This window comes from Puccinia triticina, chromosome 13A (assembly GCF_026914185.1).
Source record: "Puccinia triticina chromosome 13A, complete sequence".
Lineage (NCBI taxonomy): Eukaryota > Fungi > Basidiomycota > Pucciniomycetes > Pucciniales > Pucciniaceae > Puccinia > Puccinia triticina.
In genome coordinates, this window is record NC_070570.1 from 2,605,273 (window position 1) to 2,617,977 (window position 12,705).

At 48.1% G+C, this 12,705-nt stretch overlaps 1 protein-coding gene across 1 annotated transcript in view; it reads left to right on the forward strand.

Annotated features, from left to right (window-relative positions):
• The window catches only part of PtA15_13A261 (uncharacterized protein), a gene marked incomplete at both ends in the record, with an annotated part of 57,051 nt that overhangs the window by 19,583 nt on the left and 24,763 nt on the right, over nt 1-12,705 (forward strand). The window contains 2 exons of the mRNA XM_053162441.1: nt 708-1,094; nt 1,177-1,347. Of these exons, the coding sequence (XP_053026416.1) occupies nt 708-1,094; nt 1,177-1,347 (558 nt within the window). The remainder of the gene's footprint in view (nt 1-707; nt 1,095-1,176; nt 1,348-12,705) is intronic.

Genomic DNA, 12,705 nt, shown 5'->3' on the forward strand with positions numbered 1-12,705 from the left:
GAGTGGCCAAGGGAAGCCGGAAGTGTTGGAGATGGTGTAAAAGGAGGGCTGAGGTTTTCAGCGATCTTGTTAGCGTTGATGGCTTCAGTGCGCGTGGCGGGATGTAGAGTGTGTTTTTTGTGGGTTTGGTTGAGTTTATTGTGTTGTACGCCTGAAGCAGGCAGGGCGAATGGATGAACTCGTTGCTTCAGCCTCCGGTTTTGCCAATTGGGTGCCAGAGACTTCGCCGCGGCTTCCAATAAAATTGGTACAAGACCCCGATCGATCGAATACCGAAGCAATCCAAAGTGTCTCAATGCTGGCGAACACAAGGAAGAGGAAAGCGCGGAGGGTTTCGGAAAAAGTGACTTCAAGTCGAGCACAGAAGCTTTTTTTGAAGCTGGGTGGAGAGAGTTTTTCTGATTTGATGTGCGCTTACCGGGAGCGCAGCGGGAGGTGGGTCGAGTCCAAGGGACAGCGGTAGAGGAGCCACCGTGAGGCGTGCGCGCTGGGGCAACCGCAGTGCGCAGCCAAGGCGCGCCCGTCCAGACCCAAACCTAGTTGGTCGAGGGGCAACCGGTACCGGCTAGAGACTAGCACACCGGACCGGCAACAGAGCACACAACGCCTAACACGGAAGCGCCGAAAGATTGGAAATTTTTGCCAAACCTAAGTGAAACTCGGCTACAACATTTAAAAACTAACCGTGATGTTCAACTCAATTGCAGCAGCCACCTCGGCAGTGAAAGTGGCGGCAGGCCTAACGAACAGCGGAAGGAACGGACAGGCAGAGGGGAAGGCGATTGGTCAATCCCAAGAGATAACCGGAACGCAAGACAAGTCGGCGGTACCAGGGGTACCAGGAGTCGAGCAGTCGGCCAAAGGAGGGCCGGAAGACCAACCACCAGCCCCTCTGAAAAAGCAAAAGAAGGTTTCCGTGAAGGCACCAACACAAAGGTCGACCCGGGCGGTATCAAAGAGACCCGGAGAACAAGAGAAAGAAGGCGATGGAGGAGGAGAGGAGGACCGAGACGGGGAAGGAAAAACGGGGATGGGAGAATTTGGGGAATTGTGGGGAGAAGGGGGTAGAGAGCTAGGAAACCGGGTAGGAACCGGTGAGTATAGGAGGAGGTCAGAGGGATGTCAGGAAAGGAAGGGGACAGGGGCTGAAGGATCCCGGCGCTTTACCTCGCTTAGCAGAGAATCCGGTAGATGCAGAGGAACCGATTAGGAAGGGGGGAAAGGGGAACGGCAAAGCAGACCTCCAAAGCATGATGCTTGAGGTCATCGGGAGGGCGCTGGCAGCTGAAGAGGCAGGGCAATCGGTGCAGGCGATCATGTACTTCAAGATCTGCAAAGGTTTAGGAGGTACCATCGCGAGCAACCCGACAACCTTCGGCCCCATCATTTGCGACCACCAACGCGCCGGGGCATACAGCCATTATCCCTGGGCTCCCCACACCGCAAGCCCCACCACCGACCACAACTCCAGCAACCCCGGCTCCCACCAGTCTGATCCCAGGCTTCAGAGTTACAACCCCAGCGCCAGCGATAAAACCGAGGATCAGAGACCATGAAGAGATGCTAGCCTCAGCAGGGCTAGAAACAGCAATCCTCTTCGACGACGCGGCCATACCGAACAACGATGATATCGGACTTCCCCATTTCTTCGCCAAAAACCTCCTCGAGTTCTGGGCACCCCTGCCACTAACAATCTTAAACGAGTGGTGGCAGGAAAAAGCATTTCTCCACCACGCAGAGAAGAGGAGCAAATCAGATGAGGCTAGTGGAGATCGGTTCCGGTACACCGGCTTCCCGTACCCGAGCGAATATTTGCAGACGTATCAAGAATGGTCCGTCAACCACCAAGGCTTCCTCCGGGCGGTCAGCAAAATCCCCTCGCATGCAAACCTGGCGAACTGGTTGGTGTTCCACAAGAGGAATGTGGATGGGATCACACGGAGGGAGGGATTCATGACCGCGCTCCGGTACGACATCCACGTGCGGATGAATGCCTTGTGCCACAGGGTACCGGTGCCAGGAGGATGGCTATCGGTCGCAAACATCTCAATCTTCCGCACCGAGATCGTCCAAGAAGTCAACGCCAAAACAGTTTGTTTTGGGGAGACGGAGTTTACGGATAACCCCTATGCAGCAGGCGGTTGCAGATTCGGCGGGGACCCGACGACCGGACAACAGACGAAGAAGAAAGACGAGCCGGCAAACTGTACCCCTCTTCACCTACAGCAACCGGGTAAACAGTTCGCTAACACCATCAAGCCCGGACCAGAGACCCCCAAGGGCCCGAGCAACCAGAAGGAACCAGGCGGTAAGCAAGGAGGTTTTAAAGGGAGCAAATGGGGGTCAAGCTACGACCGCGAGGGGGGAGGACCGAGCAACGGCGGGGGAGGGAACGGAGGAGGGGGAGGGGGAATGGGGAGCGGTTATGGGAGGGGGAAAGGTTACTAGTTAGCGGTTTCTTGTCTAGATCCCTACTTTCCATTTCTTGGCACGCTGGTATCCTAAACTGTAGGAACCAGCGTAGCACCATTTGTTTCTCTATTAAATAAGAAATACACCATAACTTACAGACACAACATTTGCTATAATTTGTAATGGGTGTGAAGTGAGGAAAGTCGAGAGAGAAACAGCTACAGGACGGGAGGTGTGCAAAGCGGACAAGTTATGCGCTCAAGAAACCAGCATACGGCCGAACACACCTATTGACCCATTGGGGCACGATGGCCGACAGGCGTCTCTTGTGAGATGAACATTGAGGCCTGGGAGGCGGCGCTAAAGCGCGCGGACCTTCTTCCCAGATTTCAGGACGTGTTGGACGGGTTCAGGGACGGCTTTGACCAAGGGATCTGTCAGCCGGGCTACCATTCTAAAATAGAGCCCCGCCTGCAGCTCCGGTAGCGCAGCCAAGAGCACCGTAAACTGGGTGCAGAGCAGACCACAGCGCGGACCTCTGCGCAGCATAGATTAGTTTTGATTGTTTTAATTACTTGCAAATAGCTTCCTAGAGAAGCTAGACACCAAGAGGACCGCCGCGCGGTCCAGAACCTCTTCTGTACAATATATTCCAACTAAGTACAAGTAACAAAACCAAGGGAGCCTGTATGAAAAGACCCCCTCAGAAAACCCACGTAATACTCAGCAGACAGCCACTGGTTGTGTGAAGGCTACGTGGGCTTGGTAGCGGCTAAATCACTCAGCCTGTAATACCTGGTCGCATGGAAACAACAGTCGCCGGTAGGCGGCTAAACAACCAAGCCACGCGACTCAGAGAACTACAGTACCTGGTCGCGTGGTAATAATCTTCTTCCGAGCTCCGTCGCAGCAACAGTAGCGGAAAGACTCGGATACGAATCGCCGAAGAGCTCCGCATAGGAAATGACTCCTAGTGATCCTCTACTCGAGAGCAGAAGATCTCTAGCGTGTCATTCCGAGTAGAACTCAGTAAACAGGTTCTGAGAAGGAAGAATCCTCCTTGCGACCAGCATCCAAGAGATACGGGTCTTAAGAGTAGCAAGACCAGTAAAGAGGCTGTGCCTTCCAACAAAATGTATTGGAAGGCCAGCCAGGAGAATAGCGAGCCGAAGAGCCTCCCAGAAACAGCATAAAAAGCCGGTGTTGGGAGGACTCTGGCTCCCCAGAATCGTCAATCACTTTAACCGCCCAGCAGCGCACTACTTCGCCGAACATATTCGTTGATCAGTTCGCTCTCAGCTTGTGTTAGATTGTTTTTAGATTCATTGCTCGTCGCTGGACTCCTGCTCCAACAGTAAGTCCAGCTCATTTTCTCTTTATCATCTCGGGAGTAATCCCCATCAATTATATACTTGGGAACTTGTCGAACAACCCCCGCTTGTCGGACCCCAGACAACACAGGACATACTACCCCTGCTTGTCAGGCCCTGTAAGAACCGCCCCGGAGGGCACCTTAACCATTCCGCTGCTCTCGCGGCCCCTCCGTTACATCCCATCAGGGATATAAATCTTTATAAACCATCATCTTACCGCGTCTACAGACGCGACCACTCGCCGCAGTCACTCGTGTAGCTAGAGGACTTCGTGTCTTGGTATCACCGAGCCTGACAGGATCCCAGAACACAGGTTGCCAGACGAGGTGCCCTTTTTCACACCCCCGAACCACACGTCCGCATTGTTAGCAAAAACCAAGATCGAAGACTCCATCCGCAAGGAGCTAGAAGCGGGAAGGATGTTTGGGCCGTTCACATACGACGAAGTACGCGAACAGTTCAGTTTCTTCAGGACGAACCCGCTGGGTGCCGTAATCAATGGCAATGGGTCCTTGCGGCCTATTAATGATCTATCGTTCCCGCATGGAGAAATAGGAGTTCCGTCCGTGAACTCGTTTGTGAACGCAGAAGATTTCCAGATGTCTTGGGACAATTTTAACGCAGTAGCAAACTTCCTCAAGGAGCAAAAGGAGCCAGTCCTCTTGGCCCTTTTTGATTGGGAAAAGGCTTACCGCCAAATCCCGACAGCGCCAAACCAATGACCGTACCTTATGGTACGGAACTTCGACGATCAGCTGCTACTGGACACGAGGATCACCTTTGGCGGGGTAGCAGGCTGCGGGTCCTTCGGCCGGCCAGCGGATGCATGGAAGGAATTGATGCTGTCAGAATTTGACGTGCTGGATTTTTTTCAATGGGTCGATGATAATTTGTTTGTCAAAAGGCCAGATTCAGCAACCCTGATGGCCGACATTGTAAAGCGGTCGGACGAACTAGGGGTGAAGACAAATAAAGAGAAGTACTCACCATTTTTAGAAGAACAGAAGTATGTCGGTTTCATCTGGAACGGCACAAATAAAACAGTATGGCTTCCGGACGCAAAACTCGCTAAAAGGATCAATCAGATTTGAGACTTCCTCGAAATAGGCGCGGTCTTCACATACAACGACGTGGAAGTCATTGCAGAAAGATTAAACCATGTCGCATACATCTTAGCACAGTTAAGATGCTATTTATGCGGAATCTATAGATGGCTGAAAGATTGGGTGCATTGGGAAACAGCTCGGCCAATACCCCCGCACACCAAAGAAGACCTACACATGTGGCTGACAACGTTGTCTAACTTCCAGCCAACAAGATTGATTGCGAGGCAAGAACCAACCGAAGTAGGTTGGGTTGGCGATGCATCAACTGGGTTTGGAATCGGCGTGATAATTGGCAAAAGGTGGGCGCAGTTCCGCCTGAGGTCTATGGCAGAACTGGACAAGGATATCAACATAGAGAAGAAAGAAGAGGAACGGATCTCAAGATTAGAGACCATTGCGGTGCGATTAGGGCTACTAATGCTAATAAAACTCGGAGCGAGAGGGGGGAAGACATTCATTGTCTGGACGGATAACACCACGACGGAGAGTGTCGTCACCAAGCGGAAGTCAAAGGATTGGTTCGTCAATGCCGAATGGAAAAAAATACAATCAAGGCTGATTGAGAGTCAGATTAATCTCATCGCGAAACGCGTTACTTTGGCTGAGAACCGCGCCGACGAGCTGTCCAGAGGGATTAGACGGAACCATTGCTCCAGCTACCAACTACGGGTCAAGGTCCCGCACGACTTAGGAGAGCTGATAGAACAGGTAACAGAAGGAGGAGGTTACTAAAGGAGCCTTTTTTGCGCAAGCGAGGACATGCAATGAATACTTGTTTCATTACATTATAGAGGGAAGGGAGAGGCACCTAGCCTCCACTAGGACCAGGCTTCCTGGAGTGTGGGGTCTGAGCAGGCTCCAGGACACCTGGAGTAGCGGGTCGGGCTCAGACCCCCACAGCTTAGTGCTCACAGGGGAAGAGGTATCACACTCCCTAGGAGCAGTGATCACCCCCCCAGCTCATCTCCCCGTCGCGCCAAACCCTCCGTCACGGAGAGAGGAGGCGCGACAGACTAGAAGGGAGATGAGAAGAGATCCCTTTCCCACACTCAGGCGACTTAGGGAGTTGTAAGGACAACTCCCGGGCCTCCTAGGCAATCCTGGACAACACAGGATAGCAAAGAGAAACACACTAGGGCTGAATACCAGGAAGGATACTCAGCCCAACCCTACGCGGAACGGTAGCGATAGGATTGGATGTGGCGGTTTCAGGGTGCCCGGAAGTTCTTCCAGTCGGAAACGCGCAGGGAGAGGAGGGGGGCCAGTCGGAGTGGTAGTTTGGAGAAAGCATATTGTCTGAGTTATTTTCAAGCAATGGACGGGCCGGGGAGGCGGGACGTGGGAGCGGTGGGACAAAAGGTTGGTCAAGGTCTGGCGGATGGTGTGATTGAGAGCTGTTGGTGATGGACGGAGTTGGGTCGGCAGAGGGCAAGGGCAGACTGGAGTTATTGGGTGGGGAGGCTTCTGCTGCTGTCTTTCTCCGGAGAAGATTAACAGTATCCTCTAAGCAGGCAATCCGTGCTGTGCTGGTCACTCGGACTGCCTCTAACTGGAGGGCGGTGACGTGCAGAGCGGCAGCGAGTTTTCGGATCCACTCTTTCACAGAGAATTCATCATCTTTAATGTTGACTGTGTTTGGTTGCTCAGCACGGGTATCAGCAGTGGTTGGGGACTTGACAGTAGTTTGGGTGATTGGGGTCATTCCGGCAATGGTGTTGTCCATCTTGCGTTGGTAGTTGAGGTTCAGTAGGATGTCGGTGGAGTCGGTGGAGGAGGCAGTGGGCAATTGGCAGTGAGCAGTGGATATGTAATTTGGTGATGCCAGTCCGTCAGTACGAGTGGCGACACAGTCAGTCAATATGGGGTTTTTCAGTGTTCAGTTTGGTGGGGACCGGCAGTGCAGTGGGATTCAGTGGAGTGTCAGTGGGTTCAGTGGCGATTCAATGATTTGGAAGGAAGAGAGAAAAAAAATTCTCAGGTCGCCAATTCAGACGAGTCGGCAGAGGGTGGAACTAGAAAAAAAAAGTGTAAGGACTCCAGTTGGGAGTCCTTCACTGTCCGTCGAGTAGGGCACAGAGGGGGGGAGGCCTTGAGACGAGATCTAGTTCACGGGGCTGTGAATTGCAGATGGGGGACAATCTAGCCGGGAGAGATGGATGAAGGTGGATCTCTCAGTATGTACAACTAGGGTTTTTATAAGAGAAGAAGGAAAAGGAAGGAGGAAAAAGGGAGAGGCTTACCTAGCCGGGAGAGATGGATGAAGGTGGATCTCTGACAGCTAGGAAGTGGAAGGGAGCACAGACTACATATTTATCTGTGACATGTCTACATCTTACCTTGTGAAACCCAGCAGAAGGTGGGGCTTCACATCAAGTGGGAAATGCACCTGTGATTGTTCTTGTGAAACCTTGCAACACGCAGAGGCTTCACAAACATTCAGGTTTACTAGCTCTTCAATATGTTGCTCAAGAGCTTCTCTGCTTTTGGGGCTGGCAGGATAAGGTGGTCTCCTGAGGAGAGGATGATAAGGCCCCTCAGCTGTCAACTTGAGATGAACTTCATGGCCTTTAATGGCACCAAGGGGCTGGTTGGTGTTAGAGAAGGCAAGGTTGTTATTGTAGAGGAATTCAAACAGCTTCTCTTTCTGCTCAATGGTTAGCTTATCACTGGACTTGGTTTCACAAAGTTCTTCTGCAATAAATTGTGGCAGTTGAGGATTGTACTTCTTTACAGCAGAAATTTTATTGGAAGGACTCATTTTCTCCAGATGATGAGATTTAAAACTGAATTTCTTCCTCTTGTTCTCATTTCCAATTGTAAAGAATCTCTCTTTACTGTTTGTAATATCAAAACCATACAGAGACATGTAATCATTTCCAAGTATAATTTCATTTATTCTTGCATTTTTCATAACTAAAAATTCTGCTAGAATTCTTAGTGAACCTTTAGTGTGAGGAAAAATCAAAGCCATTTCTCTTATGCCCATTGGCTGTAATTGGTCACTATAGCTGTGGAATTTAGCATGGTTGATTGGCATGAGCTTGTTTTCCCATTCTGTTATTATAGAATCTAGCAATCTGTTGCTGATGATTGAGCAAGAAGCTCAATTATCAAGAAGACATGAGTGTTCTCTGGATTCAATGAGGACAGTAGTAAGATTAGCTTTCCCAGTTAGATGAGCTTTTCCTCTATCAGGTTTACGTTTCATGAGTCTAGCATCCTCTACATGGGAAGACTGGCAGGATTTGTCCCAGGTTTGAGGTTGATGAGTCTCAGCTTGGATTTCAGCAATGGAGAAGTCTTGGTTTATCTCACACTCTGCAGCATGTGCTCCAAAATCAAAGTCAACTAAGGGATCATAATTGGCACCATTTTTATTGTCCATGGTAAGGATCATGTGGTTGGTTCTCTGATTCTCTTCCTCTTCATCTAGTTCTGATTCAGACTTTTGTAGCTCACCTTGATCTTCCCCATTGCCAATCTTGGGATCATCATCATCATTGATTCCTACATTGTTGATTATGTTCTTCTTCTTAGAGCATTCCCTGGAGAAGTGGCCAGTTTGTTTGCAGAAATAACATATAAGTTTTTCCTTTCCAGGGGCAGAGACAGGATTCCTTTTTCAAGAGGACTCAGTTGGCTTATCAGCTTTCTCAGGGGCAGGATTACTTCTCCACTGGGATCTGTTTGGGGCATTATAATTGTTTGTCACAGGCTTGTTCTTTTTCATGACTCTGTCTATGACTTCTTCAGCAATTATAACCATGTCCTCAAAGATCATTTCAGTAGCATCTCTCTTGTATCTGCTTTTAATAGCATGCTCAAGATTTGGAGGGCATTGCTTTAGGATCTTCTCACAAATGAGATACTCACTGAGCTCAGGTTGATAGGCTTTCAGTCTTTCTCTTTGAGTACCAAACCATTTATGGATTTTTCTTCCACCATAAGCAAAGTGATCACTTTCAAACTCTTGTTGCATTTTCCATTTCCAGTTCTCAGTACCAAACTTATTTCTGATGGCATTCTTCCACCAGGCCCAAGATTTGTTCCCATACTTGCCTCTGATGCCAAGGTACCAATTTCTAGCAGTATCAGTTAATAGGATTCATGTCAGTCTACTGATTATCATGTTGTCTAGCATCAAATAATCTCTAACAAGGATGTCAGTGCTATTAATCCACAACTCATGATTGCAAGGCAATTCTCCAGAGAATTTCTCCCAGTCACTGTTCTTGGGTATACCCTTCCACAGTTCCTTCCTCATCTCAAAGTCTATTGGGCCATGATCAAGATAGGGGAATTCATCTTGTCCCATTGCATTTGCATCATTGCTTGCAGGTTTGGGGAATTAGTCTCTAGCTGGTCTCTGAAGGTCAGGAGTAGGAGCAGGGATATGAGCTTTATTTTGATGATGTTGTTCATGATGGACATTCTGGAAAGGAGTATTGTATAAGAGATGTGGGGGCTGTTCTCCGTCATCTGGTATGAGCAAGGAATCTAGCTTGAGTTCACAGAATTTACTACAGAAGATATGTCACTGAATTTCCTCTTAGATTGTTCAAACCTGTTGTTCTCATTTGCATGAAGGTCATTGATCTGATTGCCAATGGATGAAAAGTTGTTGCTCACTTTCTCTTCAAAGTCTTTTAGATTCTGGCCAATTGTCTCCATGTTGGAATGAAATTGGGATTCATTTACCAGAATCAAGTCTTGGAATGTCTCAAATTTCTCATCTTTGTTTTTTTTCAGTTGCTCTAACACATTGTTGCTCACAGTGGGCTTTTCTCTAGCACTTTCTCCTATGTTGTTCAGGATTTGGTCAAGTAAAAAGGGAATGAAATCATTCTTAAACAGATCAAGAATGGAATGATTCAGGACATCTTTAAAATTGCTGACACAAGATTCAAGAAGAGTACCAGGAATAGTTTCAACAGTACCAGATAATTCAGAGAGAAATTTAGAGAACAAGACTTGTAATTTTTCTTCTAGAAACAAGGGACCATTTCTAGACATTTCATTATTGAGATTGTTGAGGAAAAATTCTCTATTTGATGGGTCAGAGAGATTGTCAATATCTAAACTAAGACCTAATGGGGAATCACTACTTAGGGAACTTTTAGGTAAAGATTCATCTAGTAAGGGCCTCTCCCCCTGGCTCCCCCGCGTCCATAGCCTCTCCTCACTCCTTGTGTGGCTCTCATTAGGTACTCTCCTATTTGAAGAACCCTCTGAGTGTCGTCCCGTGGGCCTCTCCAGTTCCTCTCTGATCCTCTTCAGTTGCCTTGAGGATGAGGGGGGTTGTGGTCTGTGAACCCTTGCGGCGTGTGAGGATAATGGTGTGGATTGTACCCGCCAGGTGGTTGATGATGCGGGTTGGGCAGAACAACTGAACCACCTCTTGCGGTATAGAAGCTGGTGGCGGCCTCACTTGGAGCGTCTGCGGCGGTGGTGGCGGCGGCGGCATTGGAGGACCGTGGTAGGTCTGGTTCTCTAGGTGCGGCTGTGGAAAAAACTCTTGATGGTTGGAGGGGGTAGGACCCTGGAAATCCTGCGCCATAGCTTGTTGTTGAGAGTCCGTAGGTTCTGGCTTCGGCGTAGCTAGAATAGGCTGCTGACTGGCGTGTGGCACTATGGCTAGTTGCGAAGGAGGCCAGATTATCTGAGCTGTTGAGTTCAGCAGCTCGTTGCCTTTGTTCTAATTCATTAGGGAAGCTTCCAGGCTGTTGTGAGCCTGAGTCTCTTATGTGACTACAGGACACAAGAAAAATGGGGGGAATCTGGTTGGATTTCTTGGGATAAAGAAATACAAACAGAGAGAGAGAAAGAAAGAGAGAAAGAGAGAAGATCAGGCCTAGACTTTAAGTCTTTATTAATTGATCTGGGCTATTATCAACCTGGAAAAGTTGGATGACAGCTGTGCCAGGCCAAAAAGAGTGCAACAGCCTCCACTCACAACAAGGAAATGTTGGTGGGATTCAGAAGTAGGGTTAGTGCTCTGCTCTGATTTTATAGGTCTTAATCAGAGACAACCTTTTGATCTTTGATGATTAAAAGAGTTAAAGAAAAGAATAAACAATCAAGAGAAACAGAGTTTCACTCTGGATAAGCAAGGTTCAGTGAAAGAGTTTACTTACTGTCAATATCCTAGGCGCCTGTGACGGTAGGTATACTGGGAGCGTGATAATCTCTTTGGTGGTGATCCTGGGTTATCTGGGGTGTGGTTCTGGTGTGCTGAAGTCTTTAGATCCTCCTCAGGCAAAAGGGATCCTGACTTCAAAAATTTTCACAGTTTGCTTATGTTATTACATATGTACATGTGGTTTGGCGCGTGTGAGCCTGTGTCTCTTATGTGACAGCAGGACACAAGAAAAATGGGTGGGCACTGTTTGGATTTCTTGGGATAAAGAAATAACAAACAGTAAGAGAGAAAGAGAGAGAAAGAAAGAGATGATCTGAGAGATGATAATCAAGGTTCTTTTGACCTGTAGGTGGGAACCAACATCCACTAGCAATGCTACTCCTTAAGGGAGTGCTGCCAAGCTGTGCCAGAGATTGCAACAGCCTCTTCTCACAATGGAAACGTGGAAGGTATCTGAATTAGACAAGTCTAATCAGCCACAATTTTTTAGACTTCTCTGTGGATAGTCAAGGTTCTTTAAAGGGAAACCTATGTGGTTTGTTACTGACAAAAACCACAGAAAAAGAAGGATATGAAGTGATTTGATCCTTGAGAGTAGATGTCTAGAGGTATATGTACCTGTGATCAAAGAGGAGAGAAACAAACAAGAGAGGAGAGAAAGCAGTCAAAGAGACAGAGAGGAACTCCTCTGAGATAATCAAGGTTCAATGAAAAGGGTACTAACTGTCAATATTCCTGTTGGTGATACTGGGAGTGTAGTGGCCTTGTTCTGGTGATCCTGGGTTGTCTGGAGGTGTGGTTCTGGTCTGCTGAAGTCTTTAGATCCTCCTCAGGCAAAAGAGATCCTGAATTCGAAAATTTTCACAGTTTGCTTATGTAATTACATATGTACATGTGGTTTGGCGCGCCTGGTAGCGCTGACACGTCACAACTGCGCATGCGCGCCACAACTCAAGAACTCAGGGAAGGAGTAGAGTTACAGAGAATTGGTAAGTTGTAACTAGGGTTAAAATTGCATGAGGAAACAGAATATGAAGTCAAAACAAGGATATCTCTTAAGATTAAAAAGATATGAAGTAATTCATATGTAAAAAGTAGAAAAAGGCAGACTTTAGGTCAGCTGTGTTGACTCTAAGGCTGACATTCCCTACCACCAAAAAGGTTGGATTTCTGTAGGAAATTAAACCATAAGGGTAGACCTCTTCTCACTTCTGAACTTCCTGAGAAGGATAGCAGAGTCTGGAATGTCCTTCTCTAGGAGCCATTCATCATGATCAGCACTCATGCCTTTGTATCTAGCTAAGTACATCATCACATCCCTGTTTTCTACTCTCAATCTTTTCTCTCTGAGAATCTTCTGTATGACTTTACTCTGGGGGGTCTTCTCCATGGGGGGAATGACAACTCTAACCTTCTGTCTTAGGGGAAACTTATCTGGATTGGGGTCTTTCCATGGCTTCACTAGGCTGACAGGGAATGTAGGATGTTTTCTGCTGAACTCTTCAGTCAGTATTACCTCTACAGCATTTTTTCCATGTAAAGCTTTCACCAGGAATGGTCCAGCAAAGGAGTCTCTCATCTTCTTGGGGCCAGACAAGTTGTTGAAGTTTGCTGTGGATATCAGGACTTTGTCACCAACTTGGAATGATGGTTCTTTATGAGTCTTGTCCCATCT